Source organism: Xiphias gladius, chromosome 21, assembly GCF_016859285.1.
Source record: "Xiphias gladius isolate SHS-SW01 ecotype Sanya breed wild chromosome 21, ASM1685928v1, whole genome shotgun sequence".
Classification (NCBI taxonomy): Eukaryota; Metazoa; Chordata; class Actinopteri; order Istiophoriformes; family Xiphiidae; genus Xiphias; species Xiphias gladius.
In genome coordinates this window covers 14,541,206-14,565,869 of record NC_053420.1, presented here as the reverse complement: position 1 = coordinate 14,565,869, position 24,664 = coordinate 14,541,206, and the positions used below count along the sequence as shown (strand labels likewise).

At 40.7% G+C, this 24,664-nt stretch overlaps 1 protein-coding gene across 3 annotated transcripts in view; it reads right to left on the bottom strand.

Moving 5' to 3' along the window:
• Positions 1-24,381, bottom strand: part of cacna2d2a (calcium channel, voltage-dependent, alpha 2/delta subunit 2a) — a 144,809-nt gene extending 120,428 nt beyond the window's left edge. For all 3 annotated transcript variants that reach the window (XM_040158697.1, XM_040158698.1, XM_040158699.1), the window contains exons 1-2: positions 23,953-24,381; positions 18,949-19,030 (exon numbers count right to left, since the gene is read on the bottom strand). In XM_040158697.1, the coding sequence (XP_040014631.1) occupies positions 18,949-19,030; positions 23,953-24,068 (198 nt within the window). In that variant the 5' untranslated portion in view covers positions 24,069-24,381. The remainder of the gene's footprint in view (positions 1-18,948; positions 19,031-23,952) is intronic.
• Positions 24,382-24,664: the final 283 nt, after the last annotated feature.

Here is a 24,664-nt window from a genome sequence, read left to right as displayed (position 1 = left end):
CAAAGCTGTCTTACTTAAATTAAGAAGTGTGTAATTAATGAAAAATGAAAAAGAAATTATACAAAATACAAGTCCAAAATATTTACTGGAGGTTCTCTAAAAGAGTTATTAAAAAACAAGTATTGATCATTTTCACACTGTTAAAAAAAAAAAAAAAAAGAAAAATTTTAAGGCAGCAAAATTTTGAGTGAGGCAATTTAACTTAATTTCTAAAGTGCAGGGTTTGAGTTGATCCAACTTAAAATTTTATTTCTGTTAACTTTATCAATGCTAAGTTTTCAGGATTCACCCAATTTCAATCAAACAATAAAATAGCTTGATTTTTTTTGGTAGAATTTCCACTTTTAATTTAAATGCTTATAATTTAAGTTTCTAAAGCCTGATAATTTGTAACTTTTATTTATGCCAAAGAATATTAGTTGCAGTTTTTAAAGTGTAAAAATTTTGCACATTAACCTGTGCACCTGAGAAAACATGATGAAATTCAAGTGTTTGCCAATCAGGGACTGACAGGACAAATATTGCACTGGAAGTTCTTGTTAGGACAACAGACACGAGAGGTAACATCTCAAGCTTTTAGTTTCCTTTTGTAAGCCTGACAATTCTGACGCTACACCAAAAACCTCTCATTTTATGAGCCAACATTGCTTGCCATTCTCTTTTCAACAGAATCCCAATTTTAGAGTTTAGAACAAAAAATTCAGAGAGATGGCTTCAAACTCCCAAAGTTGCGTGGCATAAATGAAGACAACATTCATGAAAGAGCTGTCAATCAGCATTTGTACCTAGTGGGTGTGACCGTGCAACAATCAATGCCTTGAACACACGGGCTGCTCTTTGACAAGCTTTACAAACACACTATTAAAAGAGAGATCAATGCAAGGCCTTGCTTACTATGTTATCATACAACACACACACACATATGCTGGGCCCTAACAACTGCTTTCTCCTCGTAAAAACCAAACAAAAACACATTTAACATGTCTCAGAATCAAGGCTAAGACGTTGAGTAATGAGCTTGTGGTTCTGTAACTACGTAACTCCTGGAGAGTCTATTATTTTAACAATAAAACACTGCTATAATATTCAATTTATCTAAACAATTTTTTACGAAACCAACAGTTGTCCCGGGAGAATTAATAGATTACATAAATTGTTCTGCAAAAGCCTGATGTCAAAGTCATCCACAGGTGGAAGAGAAGAGAGGCTAATTTAAATAAAACTGTGCTAGAGTAACTTAGATAAACCTGCTCTGTGGCCTATGAAATCAGCTTCGAAAGTCAAAGCTTACTTTGAAAATGTGGGTCACCCAAACATTTGAAATAAGAATCCCTGTAACAGAACATTTATCATAGTGTCTCTGAAGAATAATTAAATAAAATATTAAGCATTATCTAAAAAGGGTGAGTGTGTGTGTGTGTGTGTGGGGGGGGGGGGGGCTGGGTTGAGACTACCATTTACCTTGGTTCTAGCCTAGGATGTGAGATGCAGAATCCAATCCCCCTAGCATGACAGAGAGCTGTAGAGATACAATGATGAAAGGTGTCCCTGTTTCATCATTTGCTGTAGGTCTCATCTATATGCTCGAGTGGTTGTGTGTGTCAAAGATATTTGAGGCAGAGGGTTTGTGAACCAGCCTGACTGATGGCTGAAAAGAATGATCCTCTTTGGAGCCAGAAAGTTTACGCTTTGGTGCACAAATTTGCAAAGCTATAGTACAAAGGAAAATGTTTCATAAAATGCTCATTCTTCAAGCTGTAAGTTTCAATTTCCACTTTAGTGAGCCTGTCACTGTGGCTTCTTTATGTCTGGGAGAAAAAAAGGCAGACACAAGAGTCGAACCACGATTCTTGTACCTGTGCTGCATATTTTCTCCTCCTGCAGGACAATGACAAGCCTTGTGTGGTCATTGCAACACAATGAACACTGAGGTAATACAAACCAGTTACATGTTCCAATTGGTCGCTGGTGCCAGGCTAATATGCATTTAAAAAGATTACAACTGCATCTCAGTGACTTCATTCTAGTAATCAAGAACAAATACCTGAAAAGGTATCTTTATGTCTTTCAGCATTTTCTTCTACCTACATACTTTTTTGATTAATTGTTGTTTTAAGAAATCTGGAGTTACTGTAAATGAGGTTATTTACCACTGCACTAACCCTAATGCAGTTGATGCAACTATGCAAAAATCCCCTTACACCCAGCCTTACTTTTACTTTGCCAGAATGATTGTTAGCACTGCGAGACAAAATAAAGCACCAAATAACATAACACACAGTGTTTCTAATATCTAATTGATATTTAATTTTACTGACCATTATTTCTTTCTTTCATGTTGTAAAGTAAACTAGGCTACATTAAAAAGGTTGTTTATTGTCAGTAACTAAGGTCAACAGCTATGACTGGTCCAGGTCTTGCCTGCATAGAAAATAACTGTGGAGTAAACTGTCGTGATTTATTGCTGATCATATCTTCCCTCCATTGACATTACTTTGGAACAATGTATTGTGTTGTAGTGGAATTTTTGTTCTCAGTTTTATTTAATTAATTTGTTATTTTGACCAAATGTTATATTCATAAAATCAAAATTCACAAGCGGAAAGCCAAACTTTTCCGAGCTGACTGTCTTTGTCTTTGACATTTCATCTATAGCTGAATGTACTAATAAAAAAAGATGTGAAAACATATGACACCTTTAAGCTTTACAGGGTTTTAATTTAATTATTTTTCTTTTCTTTTACCACATTTTTCCCCCCAAAGCATCTACAGTATATGCACAAGACATTTTTTAGAGGCCCTTTTAAAAGGCTTTTTGTAATGCACACAAACTGTGAGACAGAATTGCATATTGATGTGCATGAACAGGAAGGAAGAAAGCTTGACAATGAAACCGAGGCAAAGGTGTAACGAGCAGTTAGTTTCATCTGTTTATGTAAACTGAGAATCCACTTAGGAAAGATAAATGGAGAGACATGGAGGAAGTTTGTGTGTGAGAGAGAGGGAGACAGGACGAGAGGAAGAAGAGAGAGTGAGAGAAAAAAAAAGCTGGGGGTGAAAGATAGGATGACGGAACAGAGGAAAGGAGGGATAGAGTGCCTAGGACTGGCTTGTGGGAACTCAGACGCAGAATTTATGGATGTTTATCTCTCTGCTAGTCCTACGGGAAGCTCACTTTTTCCACTTGGGAATAGCTGGTCAGCAGAAAGGAAGTTCCCCATGAGATCTAGAAGGGCTGGAGGACAGCTTAGTGACAGAGACACTCACATACATTGGACAAGGTCACACAAGCCAACTTTTCCATCAGCATCTTTTTATATGTGATGTCCCTTAATCTAAACCAGAGTTTTTACCCAGTCTGAATACTGTATATCATTAATGACTGTTTCCCAAGCATATCCGAGTGTCCAGAGAGAGCCTTAAAGGAGCTGACATCTTAGTCTTGTAATGATGTCCCGATGGTTTTTTTTTGGCCCCGATCCCGATCTGATTCTTTTTAGTGGGTATCTGTCCCGGACTGTGTCCATTCCCATACTTACTCTACATCATTCAAATGTTGATTAAATAGCCTGTGTATCTGACACATTGAAATAACACAGCTGTAGACTAGTTAATCTCACACACCTTATTTTTTATGAGCTTTTTGATCCATATACTGAAGGTCATTGTTCAAAAAAGAAAGTTTCTATTCTTACATTATGGATATTATGTGAATGAAAGTTCATTTGGGAGAATGCCACCACTGACCGTGACATGGCATGATCCACCAGAAACAAGACATCTCACACTGTTGCATTAGTTGGTACTAAAGATACAGTTAGTTCACTCGTGGGTGTACAGTGGCGTTCCAGAGTGGAGGTTCTTCCCTTACAAACTATCTTTGACAAGTACGGACGGCGGCATGCAGAGAGCACACAAACCAACAACGGCCTAGTTTAATTTAGGCCTCTCATCAAGTTACTGAGAGAATTGACATTAATTAGTGACAGCTGACGTAACGAACCACCGGCGACGTTTGTTATTTTAACCATCGAAAGCGAAGTTCAGCACCGGCTAAGATGAGAAGCTGCACGAGAAGGTTTTCTACACTGTTCTACTAATGATTATTAGAGTCGGCACTCAGTGAACCTGTGTATCTCTCCAACCTCAGTGTCTGAACTCAGAGTCACTCACCATTGGACCCAATTAACATTTTCACAGGCTTATGCAGCGGAATGCTGCACTGTAGAGGCTGGCTGTCTTAAAGGAGCGGAGCTTCGACATAATATGGCTGGAGAGGACAAAACACAGCAGAGTACAGCGACGGAGGGATCAGTTTTCTGATCTGTTATTTTAGCCGAGACCGATCCATTGAAATATGCCTGGATCGGCCCGATACTGATCCTTAGGATCGGCTCGGAACCTCGCTAGTCTAAGTGACGATCCAGAAATCTTGTAAGTGTCTGAGCAGAGGCATATCCCTGTGTTTACACCTATTGTCTGTGACTTAGAGCCCTGAGTCTTCTTTGCAATAATCCACTTGATGCGTCCATGATTTTGTCAGACATGTAACTGTTGAAACACTGTCCAGCAGTAGTCTGCTATTTGCTTTGGTTTATGTGACCGTCTCTGTAAGAGGTTGTGTACTTGCTATATAGATGTTGTACTTGTTTCATTAAAAGGTCATTCAAAAGAAAACAATCACTACTCTAAAATGGTGAGGGTAACACTTGTACAGAAAAAACCTATTGCAAAGAAAAAAAAAAAAAGTTCAATTACATTTCTGCAAGACCATTATTAAGACCATTGCACTTGTTCTACTGGCTTCATGGTATAAGGTCACTATTCGTCTCTCTGTTGTAGGTTTTTTTTTTTTTTTGCAAATTCTTACATTAGTTGCATGTTGCTGTGACAACAGTGTTGAAGTTTGTAGTTTATCTGCTCTAAATCAGCTGCAGAAGGCCTGATGCTGAACCGAATGCTTTTTTAGGACTTGATCGTGCTCAGTCACTGTAACAGTGACCACACTCACTTATGGGAGCGTGGCACCCTCCCGTTCATGTCGAGGGCAGACTCTGGCAGAAAACAGTACCATTTTCCCACATTTGTAGGGTACTGTAAGGCCCCTCATTTCGACAGCATTAATTAAATTTTGATAGATTTTTGTTTTCTCTACTGGTAACTTTTTTGTGTACAATGTTGGAAGTAGGGGTTGTATCGGATCTCACATTTGAGCATACACTTCTTATTGTATGGTGGGTCACATTTGAATTCCTCCTCCAAGAAAACAGTAGTTCTATGACTGATGAAACCTATGCAGGTAACTAAGTAATTCCTATTGGATTTGAATTGGACTCCTAATGGTTCTAAAGAAAAAACAAACAAAAAAACGCTGGTCCCCACATCATTCTAAACAAGGGAAAAACTCATTACTGACTAACTTGGCTATCAACTCATACAGAGACTGTAGAACTGAGTCACACGGAGAGCTGTGACTAAAAGCTACTTATTGAGTGCAGCAGTCAACTGGATACAGAGAGGCTCTAGCTGTGTTAGACACATGCCTTTTGAGAAGACAATAGTCGACCATATCCTATAGGCATAAGGATAAACCTTAGAGTGAGTCTGGCCCACAGAGTCAGTGTGCCGTCTGCATGTCTGTGTGACATTAGCTCATGTCGACTGGTCTTGTTTGTGGGGCCGAGGCGCTGAGAGGAGTCCCAGCAGAAGGCTTCACCACTCCACACATTTAACAGTGAATTTAACATTACACACCCTGGAGGCCACGCAGGGTTTCCATCAATGGCAGACGAGACTGTTCCCAAGCCCCAATACACACAAATAAACACACACACACACATACACACACACACACCCCTGAGCCACCTTCAATGCCAAAATCTCTTCACAAATACACCACACTACCAAGCTAAAAAGGGATTTCACTGTCGGTGTACATACTGTATGTTTTCTTCCTTATGATATGACTGAGTCTTTCTATCATGTACATAAACATACAGCTACACTCCACACAGGCGCACACGCACACACACACACACACACACACCCATGACTCGCTATGCTCTTGTATCCTTGCGTCCGTATTACATTAAGAGGTTCAATCAGTCCTGGGTGAACTATTTATCTTCTTCATTTGAGGCTAAATCCTATCCAGTACAAACAGCTTTATCCCTTTTCCCGCTCTGCAGACCAGTAACGTTATCTTTATCTGGAGCAGCTACGAACACACACACAGTGTACAAATGCACCTAGATCAGTTCGGCTGAGTACAGCTGAATAACTCATTTGAGGAAAATGTACAATGACGCTTCATTATGGGCAGAGACAAATGTTCAGTTCAGTATGATACAAGAACTACAGGACAGGCCTTAACTAAAATGCCACCCTGTAAGCAATGACCCATTACCATTTTATTGACACGTAGAAATAATTTACACAGGAAATCAGCCTGAAATTAATTCTGGCAGGATATAATTGGTTTCAACTTCATTTTAAAAAATAGCACAACACATGAGACCCTGTAACTCAGGAGAGCCATTTGAAGTATACACCGATAAGCCACAACATTAAAACTGGTTACAGGTTTTAATGTTGTGGCTATATTTTATTTTATAAATATCATAATATGATATAATATAACATATTATATAATATTTTATATATATACACACACACATATATATATATGTAAATAGATAGATAGATTAATTAAAAAATAATAAATAAAATAAAAATAGCTTTGGGGAAGTAACCAGTTTTCTAAAAATTCAAAAAGGCTGAAGATCAGGTAGCAACAAATGGTCAGAGTGACACATTTATGAAGTTTTATTTCATACATTGTGTGTACAAAGTCTTTGTAGGCTCAACATTTTTTTTTTCCTAAGAGGATTAGGAGTCTTCATCAGTAGATGGAGTTTGCACACTTGTCATCGAACGGTACATGTTTTCACCAAAGACATTTTGAAATGTCCCAGTCGGAAAAGCACCAGTGTAAATAATTAAATTAATGATGGCTGAATTCCATTTAGCTACTTCAGTTTCAGGGGCTTTATATTCAGCGTGACAGTGTGCTGGCTCACTGTCGCGCTGTCAAGGCTTACTGGGACACCTGAACAGATCGGAGCTATTGTTAATGTTATTAGTAACATCTGTGCTTTTCCTACTATGACAAATGAAAATGTCTGCCGTAAATCAGGCCCGTCTTGAGCACTTTCAGGACCTCTCATCCACATTGGCTTTAAAGTTAAGCCTGAAAAAAATAAAGTTGAGCTAATGAAGGCTGAAATCTCAGAAACAGGCAAGTCAGTGGACCTTGAGTTGAGGCTGTTTTGTCGGCTGTTGTTCATGAGGTCAAGAACAAACTATAAAGCCCCCTAATTCAGTGTGTGCTGGTAGCGTCACCTTCAGGCCCTCTAGGATTATGATATTTCATTTAATCTATTGTAAGTTATTTTTGTGCGGCTGTGGCTTAAATAGCAGTAGTGGAACAGCATGTGGGTGAGCATATAAAGAATATACCCACACATAATCCAGACATGACAAACACAGAAACTCACTAAATACGCACAATGTTAAATAGGCAGTCATCAATAATTAGGTGAGATTTTGTTTAAACGTCACATAGTTTTACCACTTGTTTTAAGTAATTTAATTTAACTGATGTCGTATGTCAGCATGTGTCATTGGTATGAGGACCCCGTGTGAGTGTGCATACACATTGTAAATACAAGTACAGAGGTGCATACATACAGTATGTGGGCGTATTTTTTAACAGCATTGGTCCTATACAGTTTAATTTAGCCGTCATAGACACAGTAAGTATTTGCCAAATAACCATGAGAAAAGACTTCCTACTATAGTACTTAGAGCTGAGAGCGTATGTGTGTGGGTGCAGGTAATACAGCAGGCTGAGGTAAGGTCTCAGTGGATTACTGAAGAACCTCTAGAGGAGACAATAAGAGGCCGTCAGGGGGGAGGAGAGGGGAGAGGCCAGATTAATGAAATATAAATGTGTTTACTGAATAGCTGTCATGGCAGCCTACTGATGGCTGAGGGATATTAAAAATACACAGTGCAGCTGATGGCTTCACCTACACTGCGTCGACCCCAGCCATCTTCAGACAGTGCTCTAATCAGCATACAACTCATCGCAATCACAATCACCCGCAGAAATTATCATCATCACACCCTTCATCACCATTTCCATCCTTGCCTTCGCCGCCTGTTCATCTACATCATCGCTTTCATCGTGCAAGAGAATCACGCCATTGCAGGAAATTGAAGTTGGCCAGATCAATAAATACAATATCAAATTAAATTAGCTGCCGAGATGAGGTGAAAATGTGAAAATGAGTGTTTGGAGGCAAAGGGAGAGGGACCGCTATCCAGTCAAAACAATCAAAAAACACATTTCGGACACAAAAGCAAACAATGTGGTGAGGCCACTGCTTCATGTTATGGATTTAAAAGTGAGTTGAAAGAAGTGAGCCACATATGCTTTGATGTGTGTGTGTGTGTGTGTGTGTGTGTGTGTGTGTGTGTGTGTGTGTGTGTGTGTGTGTGTGTGTGTGTGTGTGTGACCATGACATCATTTCTGCAGTGTCTAATCAAGGAGAAAGGGAGTCGGCTTTTGCAAGAGGGCTATAATGGAAACACAACTGACCTGCTTTAATAAGAAAAAACATGATGCCTGCACTTTGCACACACTTTCACAGAGACACAGAACACCTGCACTTCACCTGCGACGACACATAGCCTCACGACCTGCAAACAGACGCCGGCGCATCTCTGCTCTTTTGAAGTTTTATCTTCCCTCAGTGAAGGATGGCGATTTGGCGCATGGCAAAACTCCATCTATTCATTTCAATATGAATGGGCATGTAAGTTCGGTGCTGCTGGAGCGGCAGAGATGTGAAATTGCGGATGGCATGCGGAGCAGCCCCGACACGCAGGGTTAATTCAAACCGCCTTTGATGTCTGTCTGTGTGTGAAATGAGTTGGTGGTCCAGAGTTCAAACAAACACACGCCAGCACATACTGTACATACACGGTAGTGCACGTGTATACACGTGTTGTAATCATCACACCACAAAACTCAAGAGAACACTCGTGTAGCCACTTGAATCCAAGCAAACAAGAAGAACCTCAGCTCATATCATGTACTATATACCACTACAACACCGGCATAAGCTCAACTTTATTGCGCCAGTGAGTCAGAAATCCACTGCACTCTTCAGGATTTAACTCCTGAACATCCCCAAACTTTCACTCACATACCATCCACATCCACATGACAATGGAAGTTACGCTGCCTGTACGCAAAAATGCACGGCTGGCTTACACACAATACCTATGTAAAGAAGATGCTGCAGTTACACAGCAATAATAGTCAGAATGAAATTTTAACTCTTGCTTACAAAACATATCTGATATAACATATCTGATCTCATATCTGTTTTTAGTAGTCAGGGACCTAAATCAAATATTTAGTATTTTTTCCTCAAAAAACTTGTGTGTTTGATTTTTGCATTCCCCAAAGTTTCAGAGCCTTCAAAATTACACCTATACCATCATTAATGTAATTATATGTCACTTAAATCCCATTAAAAGATCCATTGTGTCATTTACAAATATATGCTTAGTGATAGCTATAAATGTTATATGTTATGTTATGTTATGTATACCTGCCACTATGGATCACAACATCTAAAATGGCAATAGATAAAAGCAAGAAAAGGAACTCAGTCTTCAGGCCAGAATTATCAACAAACAAATCATGCACTCGGACTTCACTTAACTGCTCAAGCTGTTAGGTTAGAAGTCTGGCCAATTACACAAAGCCAACCACTGTTTTCATGAATATAAATAATGGGCTTATGTAAGCAGTGCTTTGTTTTTATGGCAGCCTACTTTTATACCTATTTGAAAGTGAAAGTATTAAATGGCACAAAACACAGCAGCATTAACAACATGCTGGATTGGGCCGAAGTTGCTCAACAATTTGATGAGTATACAAATGATAAGTATGAAAAAGTGAACTGTTATATTGGTTGGGGAATGACAATGTTTCTCATTATCTTTCAATTTTACTGTGAAATAAGAGATACAAGGAGGTAATGATGTTCTCTTTGTTTCTAATCAGGCTAACGCGTGATGGCAAGTCTCAGGCGTTTTACGACATCCTGCTTTGAGCTGCATCCATATTTTATACTAGGCTGCATTTATGGGAGTCGTTCAGGTCCGCAGGTTTTGATGATCAGAAAATGGCAACTGAAGGCTAACATGTCCCTGTTTGCCTTTGTAAAAAGGATGATGACTGTCAAGGAGCAGGGGTGTGATTGTCTCAGTGCAAGCAATGCAGCAGTTTTAGCGAAACCCTGTCTCCTTGAAATTCTGTTTGCTATATGTTCTACTAACTTGTTTCTCCAGGACGGTGACACCATAGACAGGGGTTCACATCCTGAGTGCTGCATGTGGTTGGGTTTAGGTAACAAAAGCACTGTGGTTAAGGATAGGGAAAGATCATGGTTTTGGTTAAATGTTAATAAAGTAAATATGTCCTGTGTTGTGATTCAACTCAGTTTTTTAACCCAGGTCACAACCTTTCAAAATAAATGAAATATGTTGTCACTGAACATTTACAGATATGTTCTGTATGAACATTTTGCAAATTTAACATTAATTACAAGCATTCCCTCAAGACAGAAAAAGCAGTAAATAAATGTCAGTAGATAAAGGTCTCTATACTGTATGTGTTTGTGTTTGCAGATGTCGTATGTCTGTGTATACATGCACATGCGTGAGTATGTGTGTAACGTCGCAATTGTAGTGGTGGTGCTCAACTCCCATCAAACAACAGAGCCCTAGGAAAAGGGCCAGAGGTAGAGATGAGAGTGAGTCCAGCGCGAAGCCAAAGAAAAGGGTAGATAGATTGTGGAGGGAGGGGGGTCTTCTCCTCCAGATTTTAAGGAGAGAGAAAGAGTGAGGGACCAAACAAGGCAGAAGACACAAAGCAGAATTAAAAAGATGTAGGTAGCACTTCTGAAGACCCCTCTCAGATGGCAGTGGAGAGTCCTTACTGCCTACATGATCAAAAATTAAAATGCTTTTTCTAGGACTTCCACAGCATGCTGGCGTTTGAGAACCACCCACTGCTGAGGCAAGCCAGTTAAAGTTATTCAGAACTGTGACCAATCAATCACAATCACAGACTAGTGCAGGTGGAGGAGGAAGAGAAGAAGAGGAGGACAAAACCTGTGAGACTTCAGCACAACCAAACTCTCTCACACGCAAACACTTCACATATAGAGAAGAAGCACTCCCTCTGCAGTGGAATGAAGAAAGCACTTCACACCTGGAATTTTCTAGGGCATCACGCCACTCTAGATTACCACTGCAACCCACTCAGGGAACTGTACCCAGTTTTTTCCTCGCCGTCAAGCATAGATAGCACCAAAGACACGTCATACGCTCTATGAAACATCAAACAGAAGACCACTGAAAATTACACAAGCACGCGCACACACGCTTTTAAAATAATAGTGTAGAAAGATGGAGACGAGGAGAAAAGATTTGCAGCGTAGGGAAAATAAAGCATCTTCCTCTGACAGGGCTGAAGCTTTAGCAGGCCTCTAATCCTATTTTGACACATAATGCTATATTGTCTTCCTTTTAAACAAGTGCAAGGCTTTCTTTCCTCCACCAAAAAAAGCCACTAGTAGCATGAATGCATCTACTTTTTGTTTTCCCTGAATTCATCAAGCAACAATTAGTTACACAAATACAGTCCCCAACTGTACCACAGTGAATGTCAGCGAGATTCAGACACTCTGACCATCTTTGTTTGTTCTGTGCTGACACTTTACAGCCTGTTTCCCCCCCGGTGGGTCTTCACAGCTTGTTGTGGGTCTTCACAACATGGTAATTCATGGCATCGGAATCAAGAAGAGCACACACGCTGTGATATACAGTAAGATGTTTTACAATGTGACATGAGAAGAAATAAAACGCAACACATGCAGCTTGCACCATGTAGCACTGTGTCTTCATGATCGATTTCAGTCACCTGGTCTTACTTTTAGACTGAACAGTTAAAACCTGAAGAAGGTTAAAAATAATAAATAAATAAATAAATAAACAAGCTGAAAAATCTTCTAACAGTATTTTAAGATAAAACATTTCTGAACTATGACAACATATAGCCTAGTTAACAGAACTATAGCAACACAAATAATTTGTGGAGGATTTGATTTAAAATAGATACATCATTATAAGATTAGCAGTTCATTTTCAGTTCACATTCAAATTAAATATGTTTCATGACAGTTCAACACAATAAAAACTTTCTACATGTTGGGGAAAATATCAGCGGCCGATTACAGTTTCAAAATCATAAACAATAAACAGAATATGAAACTGGAGACAGGGCAATGACACTTTATAATCTGGTTCTACCTTTTCTCAACTGCCACATTTTTATTGCAAAGCTATTTCGGGTAATTCCTTATAACACCAACCCAGAGACATCTGCATGCAGGGCTGCACTCTGCAGATATATGTATTTTAATTTATATAAACACTGCCAACCAGTGCCAGGCCATCAATCCGGGGAGCTGAGGAATCCTTGTAAGTTTCCCCAGTGTCAGAAAACCAATAAAAAGGCAGAAAAATAAATACTCTGTTTGTGTGCCCTTCTGTTCTCCTGTCAGCCCAAGGGAGTCTGAGGCTTGGAGTAATGATGCTGACCAGCTCCCACACTGCTTAACGTTCAGCTAGCTACTGGTTTTATGTGCCTCTAATGGCCACAGTTATTTTGATGTGTGTTTTATTATGTTTTTGTTTGGGGTAAATGAAAAGTAAATGCTACAATTGGTACACAAAGAGAGAAATGGGGATTATACAAGGGTTCCAAATTGAATAAAAAGTCGTTCGCTAACAGACCGTGTCTAAGCTTTCATGATTCTCATGTGTAACCCTGATGACCCCTCGCTCTTGGGAACTGCTAATCGCATGTCTGAATGGGATCATAGCCAGGTTTAAAAATTGGACATTACATCCACTTTTGCACGTAAATGGATGGTTCACTACTGTATAGTAAAAGGTTGCATAATTTATCTCTGATTATTATGTAACACCTCAGTACTTTACTTTTGGTACCTGCCAAAGTGTGCCCCTTAGACTGCGTTCAGACCTACTTTAGCAGTACGCAGAAAACATAGCCCCCTCGTTCATATAAATGGGGCTGGTCCATTTATCCAGTGGAGGTGCCAGTGCCAAAAGCTGCAGGGTTGTATGGTGAAAAAGTCCTGGCTCAAGTTAAAAAAAAATGTTGCACAATACCCAGCCCTAATCACAATTTTATATTTCGAAGGTCAGACAAAATTAAAATCTGTTCTAAATGAACCCTGTTGAGTTTCACTTCTACTTCAGGAGTGGCCTATCAAGTGCTGCCAGTGCACATTATCAACAAAAGTAAAGGTGGTTGACCAGACTGTGCAACTCTTGCTGCTGTTGTAGACGTGCTAAGATAGCAGTAATTCATTACTCATTACTTTTAACATACATAAAAGACCTCAGTAAAAGTAGACCATGGTGTGTACTAATGTGTGTTACACAAAGACTGAGGGGAAACTTAAGACAAGCCATCAGGAGAGCAAACCGGAGCCAGAGAGTAAACTATCTATCCTGGAGAAATGGCCTGTGATGTTTCACACAGCCAGATAACAAGCCTCTGTTGTATATGGTCCAGGCCAGAAGATTGGGGGGGGGGTGAAAGAGGAGGTCTGGGTGTTCTCTCTCTCTCTCTCTCTCTCCCTCTCTCCTTTAAAGGTAACTGGTCATGGTGGGAGGAGGGACCTTCAACTTTTCCTGTAAACTGTCTGCAGCATAAGGAGCTTTTAAATCAGGAAACAAATGGCACTGATCAGCCCCCGCATCGTCGTCTGCTAAAGGATAAGCAGAGACATAGAGAGAGAGAGAGAGAGAGAGAGGTGAAGCTGACATCAGCTCTAGAAAGTGAGGATTGTGGAGTGAGAGCAGGGGTGATGTCTAGTATAGCGCTGGGCATTAGAGACAGATTATTTGAAATTTCTGTAGTCAGCGATAGTGAGTAAATCCAGCAATGCACTTTATAGAGATATCTGTTTGTTGAGGCCAGCTGTATTGGCCGTGAGAAACCTTCTTTTTCCAGGAAGCAGAGGGAAGGTTTGGGGAAGGACCAGACATTTGGAATTGTGTTCAGCCTGCATACGACAGCTCCCTCAAGTCATGAAAACATACCTGGGTTGATCAAATTGAACCAGAGGCTTCAGCAATGGTAACAACAAAAAAAGAAGACTTACCGCGCACACACGCCGCACACACACACTGTCAGGAGCATACACACATGCACTGGAAGCACCAGAGGCGAGAAGGTCTGTGTTGAACTGAGATAAACTTGCTCCCAGCATGTGGTCAGCACGCCGACTGATGTAGCGTTGACCACACAGCACAAAGAGAGACACAGAGTGAAGGGCAAAAGTGACGGAAAGAGACCAAAAAACATTTAATGAATGAAAAAATGACAAAACAGAGCTCATGTAAAGACGGGGTGAATCCCACACCTATTAACTGGTGCTCTGTATTTCCACCGTCCTTTCACGAGTGGGTATATTGATCTGGATGTGCATCGTTCTCAGGTTTCCAGTAATCAGGAGCAGCAAATGGCAAGAGGACAGGGTGTGGAGGAGGGGCAGACAGATCCTCAGAGTGCAGAGTTGCGAGGTGTCAGGCTGAACCGAGGGGTTCAGGAGCAGTCATGTGCACCAGGCTAAATTATTCATGCTGATTAGACTCTTCTTACTGAAATGAATTTGAGAGAGGGTTCAACATATGTTGCACAGCATCGCCATTTAAGGGGCTTGCTAAATTGAAGCTGAGGAAATTGCCCTCACTCTATGTGCAAGTGGAAAAAAGACACTGGTGGAATGTGACCAAGTACATTTACGCTTGTACGGTGCTTAAGTGCAATTTTGAGGTACTTTATTTGAGTATTTCCGTTTTCTGATACTTTATACTCCTTTACATTTCAGAGGGAAACATTGTACTTTTTACTCCACTACATTTATTTGAACAGGTGTAATTTTCTAGTTACTTACAGATTAAGATTTTACATTTAAAAAAAACACATGATTAACTGACCCCTTACAAAAAAAAAAACAAGTTGTATCCAGCTGGACCCCTTGTCCCATTTCAGATGTCAATGAGTTGCTAGCAGTTCCATCCAAGAGTGATTTCCCCTTTCAGTGTCTTTTATGGTTTCTTTTAGGTAACTGTTTGAGGCCCAGTGAGGTATCCAATATTTCACTAAACAGCAAAGATTACAGAAAATTCCAAAAACTGAAATATAACTTGTGTAAAGCAAAACTTTGATTTATCTCCCTTCCTACAGCCCATCAGATTTATATTGTGACCCACTGGAGGGGGCCGTCAGCTGCGAGCCACTGGACTAAACTACCTATCTTTATATGGTTAAGCAGCTAAATCTAGCTCAACATTCACCAGCTACAACAGTAAAATGCTATTTAAACAGTTATGCATAGGCTTTAACCATCTAATAATGTTATATATAATAGTATCTTAGTCACGGTGGCCATTTTTGTTGCATAATGAGTACTTTTACTTTTGTATTTTAAGTACATTTTTGCCGGTAATACTTATTTACGTCACTTAGTTCTGCTAGTTTTACTTAAGTAAAGGATCTGAGTACTTCTGCCACCACTAGCGTGAGAGCATCTCTCTGCATGTGTGTAGTTTTTACAGCTACAGTAAATACAGTGAACATGTGTGTCCACCTGGTGTCTAAATACAGTATGTACACAAGAATATTATCTGTCTGTATCGCTGGTAAACCATCAAATCACTGTAATGGCAGTATGTGGGTGCAGGCGCACTGCTCGTGTGTGCCTATTAAAACTCTTCTGAATAAGCCTGGGGCTATGGAAACAATGCCAGTGTCCACTGCTGCCTCTCATCACCACATACTGCAACACATCAAAAACACAGCAGCATGCAGGATAATGAGGAGGATAAGGACTATAAACAGCATCCGTCTGCTCACATTTAAATTTACCAGTTCTCATCGGTCCTCTCTATCATTTTTCCATTTGAAGTAGTTTGACTCTAAATATACACACAAAACCGCCTGAACATCCATCTCAATTGTCAAGCCATTCTTCCATTATTTCTCTCTAAAAAAACCCTCCTCCGCCTCTGCTCTAAAAGCCGCCCACTCTCCTTGTCTATCCGCGCTCCACACTCTTCCATTCGAAACTTCCAACTCCTCCGATACATCACTCAGCCTCTATCTTCCTTTCACTCACACTCACCGCGGGGAAGAATAACATCTTGACCAAACCTAGGCAAATTTTATTAGAATGTGATCTTTAAGTATTTAAACAATTTGGGTTTTATTTATTTTGGGGGGGGGGCTTGAAACCCGTTCACAGTATGCACGGACTAATATTGTACGTCTCTGTGTTGTTTTTTAAGTTGACTGACTCAAATTGTATTCAGCTAGTTTCTGTGTTTCCCTGTCTTGGCCTTTCTCTCTCTTTCACCCGCTACTTCGCTTGTCAGAAAAAATAAAATCTCAAGCGAGGGAAACTGAACATACCAGATTATATTCAACTTACTTCCTTGTCTCTTTCCATGTAAGACAAACTCAAAAATAATTTGCACACACTTTACATTTTTTTGTCTGTGAGAATAAACTGCGCATGAAGAGGAAGGGGGTGCAGAGGGAGGCAATCTTGTTACCAGCCAGCATAGCCCTGGGAAGATTTCTATCAGACACACGTATAGAGAGAGGCATCCATTTAGAAAATGGCTTTTCTAGGCACGCTGGGCCATTTAGCACACCCTGTGACGACTCCTGTTTGGGGCCATGATAAATGTTCTTTCACACCCTCCCTGCGCACACACGTCAGGCCAGCACATACACACACACATACACATACACATACACACGCACATACACGTACACATACACATACAAATACACATACACATACACATGCAACCATATGGGCACCTCGCACAAGACATCACTGGGACGGGCGTAATATTTTTAGAGAGAGCGACGGGCTTCTTTGGGTTTGGCCTACAGAGAAAACCTCACTACAAGAAACTTGTAGTGTAAATTAGATGATATCCACAGAACACAAAGCCCACTGAGCACTTAACAGCGTGTCAATGTTGCATCCAGGTTTTATAACAAGTGGCCAAGAGACACCAAAATATATTTAAACCAAACATACATTACGTTCCTGTAGATAATAACAATCACTCAATTAATCGATTAGGTGATTGACAGAAAATTAATCATCACCTTTTTCAAGCTAAAAAACAACAAACATCCCAGTTCCATCTGCTTAATTGTGAAAGTACGTGGCACTTAACGTACTAGCTTTAGGTTTCAGACTGTTTGTCTGACAAAACAAGAAATCTTATGGCATCACATTGTGCTTAAGGGAAGTGTGATGACATTGTCTTCAATTTTCTGAAATTTTACAGACCAAACTATTAATCCATTAATCAAGAAAATATCCAGCAGGCAAATGAAAATGTAATAACAGAAAACAATTCTTACTTTTGTGCATATGTTGTATCATATATCCAGTGAAAAGTCTTTTTTTTCCAAGTAATTGAAAAAGTATTAGACAGGAGACAAGTTGTGACTTACTGGTGAAAACAATGCCTCTCCAAGTTTAGTGATTTCATAAAGTACGTTGTAGGATGGCATTAATGGTTCTTTGCGGAAGCCCATTTAGTCATCTCAAAAATGCATTGTCACCAAACCAAAATCAAGACTGTCTTTTACAGTTTGTGATATGTCGAAATTTTGGAGATTAAGTATTTTTATCCGACAGCAACAATATGCTTTCACCTTGAAACCATGTGTAACATTATTTTAGAAGTCTACTGCCGTTAAAAAATTCACAGTGCTCAGTGGGAACACTAAAGAAAATATTTTGATGGGTAAACATTCTCTGTTGCGTTTTGTTTACGCTGGATGAGTGCTAAAAATCAACCTCTCTCTATCATGCATTCCGAGTGTCTGCCTGATATCCACTAATGGTCGTTAACCTTTACACCAGCACGATCCCTCTCATCTCATTTCCTCCTCTCTGGAATCCATCAATGTCGCCACCATACTAACAGCCATCACACTAACCACTGTTACTGCTAGCATTAAAGCTGCCACAGGCACTGCACCGGCTGGATGAATCACACTCACCCATACAGCAATAAGGAAGCATTTATCTCAGGGTGCATTACAAACCCTGGAAGCACGGTGAACATGCGCACATGGCAGAAATATGATGAAACCGTGTCAATCACACTCGGCTCAACCATTTGCTGTACCACAAGACAGACACGTGTTAAACACAGCCTCATAAAGGACGCAGACTCAAACAACCAACACCGCATTCTGCAAAATGTGTCCATCTCAACGAGTTGCTCTTGTTTCCCTGTGGATTTGTGAAATCTTTTGCCAATTTGTTGAAATCGTTCCACTAATTAAAAAAATATATCATCACTTTAAAACCACTTTTTTCATGGGATTTTGGATTTAAAAATCGAGAAGTATCCGGAAATTCAGAAGTATCAGGAAAGAAATTTTTGGGTCAAGAAATTTTTTGAAAAAAGCTGATTAACACTTTAAAAGTAAAACTATCTCAGAGTGAAATTATCCCAAGAATAAAGTTTAACGATAAAGCTGAATGTCTTTTAAAGACCAGCAGTTTTTGCAGTGTTCATACAAACACAGTGCCTCATACACACACAAACACACACACATATATAAAAAGAATTGGGCGTCTATGTTGTACAACCTCACCCAGTGAAATCTTACTAATGAATAATGCAGGAAAATGCGGCGTGTCACGTGCAAGCGTGACGTCAACTTACCGATCTCATCTGCTGAGTTCCGGTGACGTGTTGCAGAACCTTTTCCAGCTCCTTCTCAATGCGCCCGGCCCAGTGAATCATTCTGGAAAATAAAATTTGACATTTTCAATCTGCATCCCTCAACATTATTACCTGAAAGTGTCATCACACAAGCATCCATTTCTCTGTCAAGGCATGTGAGCGAGTGTGTTTGTACGACTGTGACAGACAAAGTGAGTCTCTCCCCATCTTTGTGTATCTCGGTCTATGTTGGCAAACTCCCAAACTCTCCCCCTTTCCGGATCCCTGTCTGGATCTCACCTATCTTCTTTCTCTCCTAATATCTCGGCTAGTCATCAGCACCTTCTCTCCCCCTCACACCATGCATATATCTGGTCAGCTCTGGCAGGACTGGCAGCGAACGTGCCTGCCTTGGCTCGGCTGGGATCAGCGGCTCTGCAATAAAACAGCTCAGGTCTGACAGAAGTGCACCCCAAGAAGGAGCTGATCTCTGTTAGACGGAGCCAAGTTTGGAATTAAGAGATCAAACAGCTGGAGCTCACCACTGTAAAATTCCCAGCAAGCAACAAATGACTTAATGGATCAACATTTTCACTAGATCATTTTAAAGCAGCAGCAGAGGCCAACCTGGATACACGCTGAACAATCCATGTGCATGGCCAATGAGAAGGTCTCGCTCAAAAAAAAAAAAAAAAAAAGAAAGTCTCATCTTTCAGCAATCAGATGAATAAATTCTGTCATGTGTTTGTGAGCCAACCACTGACTCCGTGCCAACCTTTTCTTTTCAGCAGCCTGCAGATAACTAATCACTAGCATCAACAGCACAACAAAACAGAGTCGTTTGGCTTTTAATATGACGACGGAGACAAATGTCATCTTTAAATGTCAGATTTGCTCAGAAGACAAGAGGGAAGACAGATCTATTAAACTGCACAAATCTGCCAAGCAGTGACAGCGCTCGCCATGATCACCAAGCCGGAGCAGGCCTCATCAGGATAGTAACAGCAGAGCAAACACGCCCAGCGAGTTTACGCATTGGCTGCGTTTACAGGGACAAGTTTAAGAGAAAGCAAGAGGGCCTCCAAAGAGCTGTGCAGAGCGGGACCGCTGGGGAGAGGCCGCTGACTATGAAAAGGTCACCTCGATATGAAATAAAAACAAGCTCACAGTGAGAGCAGAGCCGAGCAGGACGCAGTGATACTAACAGTGAGGGACACTACCTCTGTCCCCGAGCCAGGCAGACTTCTTACGCAACTTCATTAGTCTACATGACACACAAACACACACACACACACACACACACACACACACACACACACACACACACACATATATACAGCTTTGACAGAATGACATGCAGTAAGAGGGCCCCACTTTATTTCTTATACTGGAAGTAAATGTAAATAAACACATTGCACACACGTGGGTAACAATGGTTAAGTTGTAAAAATCACAATACTGACCCTGCCAATATTTTTGATTTGATACTGATTATGATCATTTGGGTTTGACTATTAGTGGTTTCATGGAAAATTGAATCTAACCCAAGGGTGGATGACAGAAACGAGAAAAAAAAAAACAGTTTGTATTCAATGGCAAAGCAGGTAAATTTATTCCTTCTTCAGTTCTCTAAACCAGAACTAAGGCTGGGCAATGATTTAATATTACTGTTTTTCTTCTCTGCATATAATCTCTATGACATATTCTCATATGGGGATGTTGATGCTAGCTCCTCATATGCTAAAGAATGACAGCTACTTGACAGAGTTGAAAAAACAAAAACAAAACTCCAACAGCATGAGCTAAATATTTCTTAAAAAAAGAATTTAAAAAAAATAATTTGACACAATGGCATGAACATGAGTTCAACTTTTCACCATGAGATTTTGAAAATTTGAGTAAATATCAAAAACATTATCAAAATGATAAAACTTGATAGTTACTGCAATAAGAATTTTGTTCATGTTGCCCATTCCAGTCCAATATGATTAAGAAAATTAAATGAACTTGGATGACCAGTGTGTAAGCCACACACTGTCACTGTGTTCATTCTGCTGCAATGGATCTTGTCATTTCAAGTACAACAATGAAATATCCTAAATGCCAAAATGTCGACCATCGATGGGTGAAATCAATAGAACAGAACATATCGTGATATAAAGTCTCATATCATGATAGAAGTATTACATCCATACATCCAATCGACATACAGAGATGTGCACATATTAGCCTGGTCCCTCCTACTCCTGGTGTTTTTATTTTTCTGCCAGTTGCATAACAATAAATCCATCGAGTAAAATCAATAACACACTTACTGAAAGATAGAAAATAGTCCAGATCACATGAAGCTGACCGTGAACATTTAAAGGCAACAATGCCCTCTTGTAAAACGACTTAAGATTCAAGTTGGTCTGATTATGAATCAAAGAAGAAAATATTTCTACTCAGTAACAACTACAGAGATATCAGGAGACGCTGGTTTGGTAAATTATATGCACTACTGAGGCCTTAATGGCCAATGTATGCTTTGAAAACTCCTCTGTTATTAATGCTGTGATCTCTCTCGAAAAACAGGGAAGCTGTTTTTGTACACTACATGAAAGCCGACGGATGCTCTCTGGCTCTTTGTAGTTTGATGTAGCATTAAAACTTTGCCATTTGTCTCTCCTGTTTTTGGTATTTTTCGTGTATTCTGATTTATGTGAGCCCAACATTATGGAAAAGTAGAAAATATGATGAAAGGAATTTGGATGGATGACATGCGTATCAGCCACACACCATCATGTTCATTCTGCTGCAATGGATCTCGTCATTCCAAGTGCAACGCTGAGACATCTTTAAGGGCAAAAGGTGGACTATTGTCATATGTGTGGAAATAACAGAATTTGGCAGAAATTGCTCTGAATTTGACATAGACCGAGGTAAGTGATGATATTTTACCTTCCTAGAGAAGATTGTACATCTGTCAATTTAGATTCCAGTTACTGGAACAGGTTTTCGTCACATAATTTAGTAACAAGGAAATAAATTCCATCTTCTACCAATCCCACCAATACCCATACAATAGCTCAAATCTACGTGTGTGTGTGTGTGTGTGTGTCAGGCCTACACACCCAATGGACAGCCACAGCAGCTCCCAATACACTTCAATTAGCTAACAGTCAAATTCTAGCAAATAGCACAGAAATGTGGGTGACACAAAACCCAGTTTTTAAACCCCAAGGGAGGACGGGATTGAATACAGACAACATATATGGGCAGACCTGGACCTTATCTTATTTTTATCTGCTCAAACAAGAACACTGGCAATGATGATAATCACAGGTCACGAGATTAACATTATCTTACTACAATGGTAACTGTAATCCAGTAGAGTTACAATAACCTAAGTACTTTTGAAAAACAAAGTGTATTTGAAAGGAAATAAGAGGGGATATTGCTATGAGATTATTAATATAGTATTTAATCATTGACCATTCACGTGAACATCCATGTGAATTTGTTTGAAAAGTAATTCAAATGTAAGAGAAATGATGTACATCCCTTCTCTTTATTGGTCTCAACCAAATCGCAGATGCAGCTAATTGTTTTTTTTAGGTCACGGAGCATTAATGTAAAGGGTAACTGGTTTTCCTTTGAAAGTCACCTCGGCCACACGGAATAACAAAGCTCTGAAGATTTCAGACAGGTTTTCCGGTGGATGCGCCAGGGAGGAATCATTGAGATTCTGTCACGTCTGGTGAACCTGACTGACCAATCATCACTACAGGCCACACTCCATGCTCACACCGGATCATCGCGACATGATCATCATAGGCACAGGGCATCGTAAGATCTGGAGCCAGACTTCACAGACTTGAGTGAGGAACTGCTGCACTCTGGTTTCACCTTTTTATTTTTCTTCTCCTTTTTAAAAAAAAAAACGGAACTATAAAATCTTAACTACAATTTTAAATGGAGCAACATTCACAATAATAAAAATTTGATTTCATTTCATTTCATTTTTCTTGCAGCAGACATTGTGTTTCAGTTGCCCCTGTGTGTCATTCAAGATAAAAATTGTTCACAGAAGAGAAGAAACGACGCTTTAAATTCAAATCATATTCCAAAACAATTTCCCAGCAGGTGCACGCTGAAAAAGTCCAACAGTAGTTTTCTTGGTCTGCACACAGCTGGATGCTCAGCCTCCTTCTGTGCCTGTGGCCACTTGGATGAAGCAACACTGTGATGGCCACCGGCCTGAAGTGCGTCTAAATTTAAGAGTTTTTGTTTACCGCCTAAATGACCAGGAATCTCCTCTTGAAGTCAAGCTGCTGCACGAGTTCCCGAAAAGAGTCTAAAGAAGTAGTTTCGTAGTTTGGGTGAGACACGAGCTGAGACGCGGGGACTTTAACTGGCGGTTTTAAGACCTGACGCTCCTGCGGCGTCAACTAATTGGCTTATTCTGTGAATCAAAAGTATCCGGTTAAAAAACACCAGTGTTTCCTGCTGTGGGACAGACGAGATTATTTTCACGGTGCGTGTGCACTATCCACTGGAGGAGTTTTGTAGACTAGCCTCGTTATAGCTCAGCCTATCCATCATGCGTAAATGGGATAACCCCCCACCCCCACCCCCTCCTATGCATTGACAACAAAACAACACACCGACTATCATTATTTTATTTGTATCCCTGTGGATGTTCTATTAAATGACGGCTTGCTGGGGTCATTCGCCTGTGGCACCTGTGCAGGCTTCCTGTAGCCTCTGACAAACTGCATAAGGCTTTGGGCATCAAATGCCACTGCCCGCGACCACAGAAACAACAACATGGGCTCTGTGAGATGCGAGATGCCTAGCGCAGGACCAGAGACGGAAGCTGCGTCTGTGTTTGAACATCAGGGACGAGCGGCTCCTCTCGCGCCAAGGTAAGCGCCGCCGCGTGTGCAGGCTTGTCGGGGGCCACCTGTCCTAGTTCGGCGCTCGGCACCGCGGTTTAGTCCCCAAACGGTGCAGGGTACTTACGTGTAGTGCTGGGGGAAGAGGTGGGTCCCGTCCGTCGGCGTGGAGACGCACACGATAAGTACAGTTTGAACTGTGAAGAGGCAGAAAATACCGTACGACGGCGCGCAGATCGCCATTTTCCATTAAATATTCAAGAAACTGGGATAAATAAGAGAAGGACCGGAAGGACAGTCCCTCGCAGCCGAGCTAAGAATAACCGAGCTCCAGAGAAAGTGTGACTGTGGGAGGTGATGGTTGGCGGAGGCTTCTGGACACTTCAGCCGGCTGTGAAATCTCAATCAGAGGCGCACACAGAGGACTGGCAGCTGGAGACACGAGAGATCAGGATCGGGAAGGTGCTCTGCCGCTGCTGCTGATGTGCCCGCCTGCCTATTTGCGCACTCGCTGTCCTCCCTCCCTCTCCGCCGCCGCGCACATTTGCTCCTTTTCTCTCCCACTCTCTCCAATGTAACAACCACACAGAGTCAAGCTCACCACGACACGAGTCGGGTGTTCCCATTGCGACTTTCAAAATAAAACCTGCCTTTTTTTTAGGGCAATGTATACCACTGAAGTGACAGGAGAGTGCAGGCATTACTGTGGTTTTTAAAAATATCAAATATAGGCCCAAGTGTTGAATTCTCCGTGAAATGCCTTCACGGGAGCACGGTGCTGCAACATGGCAGCAGCTTTAAGTGAGCGGAGGTAGTGTCCTTATCTTAGAACATGTAGC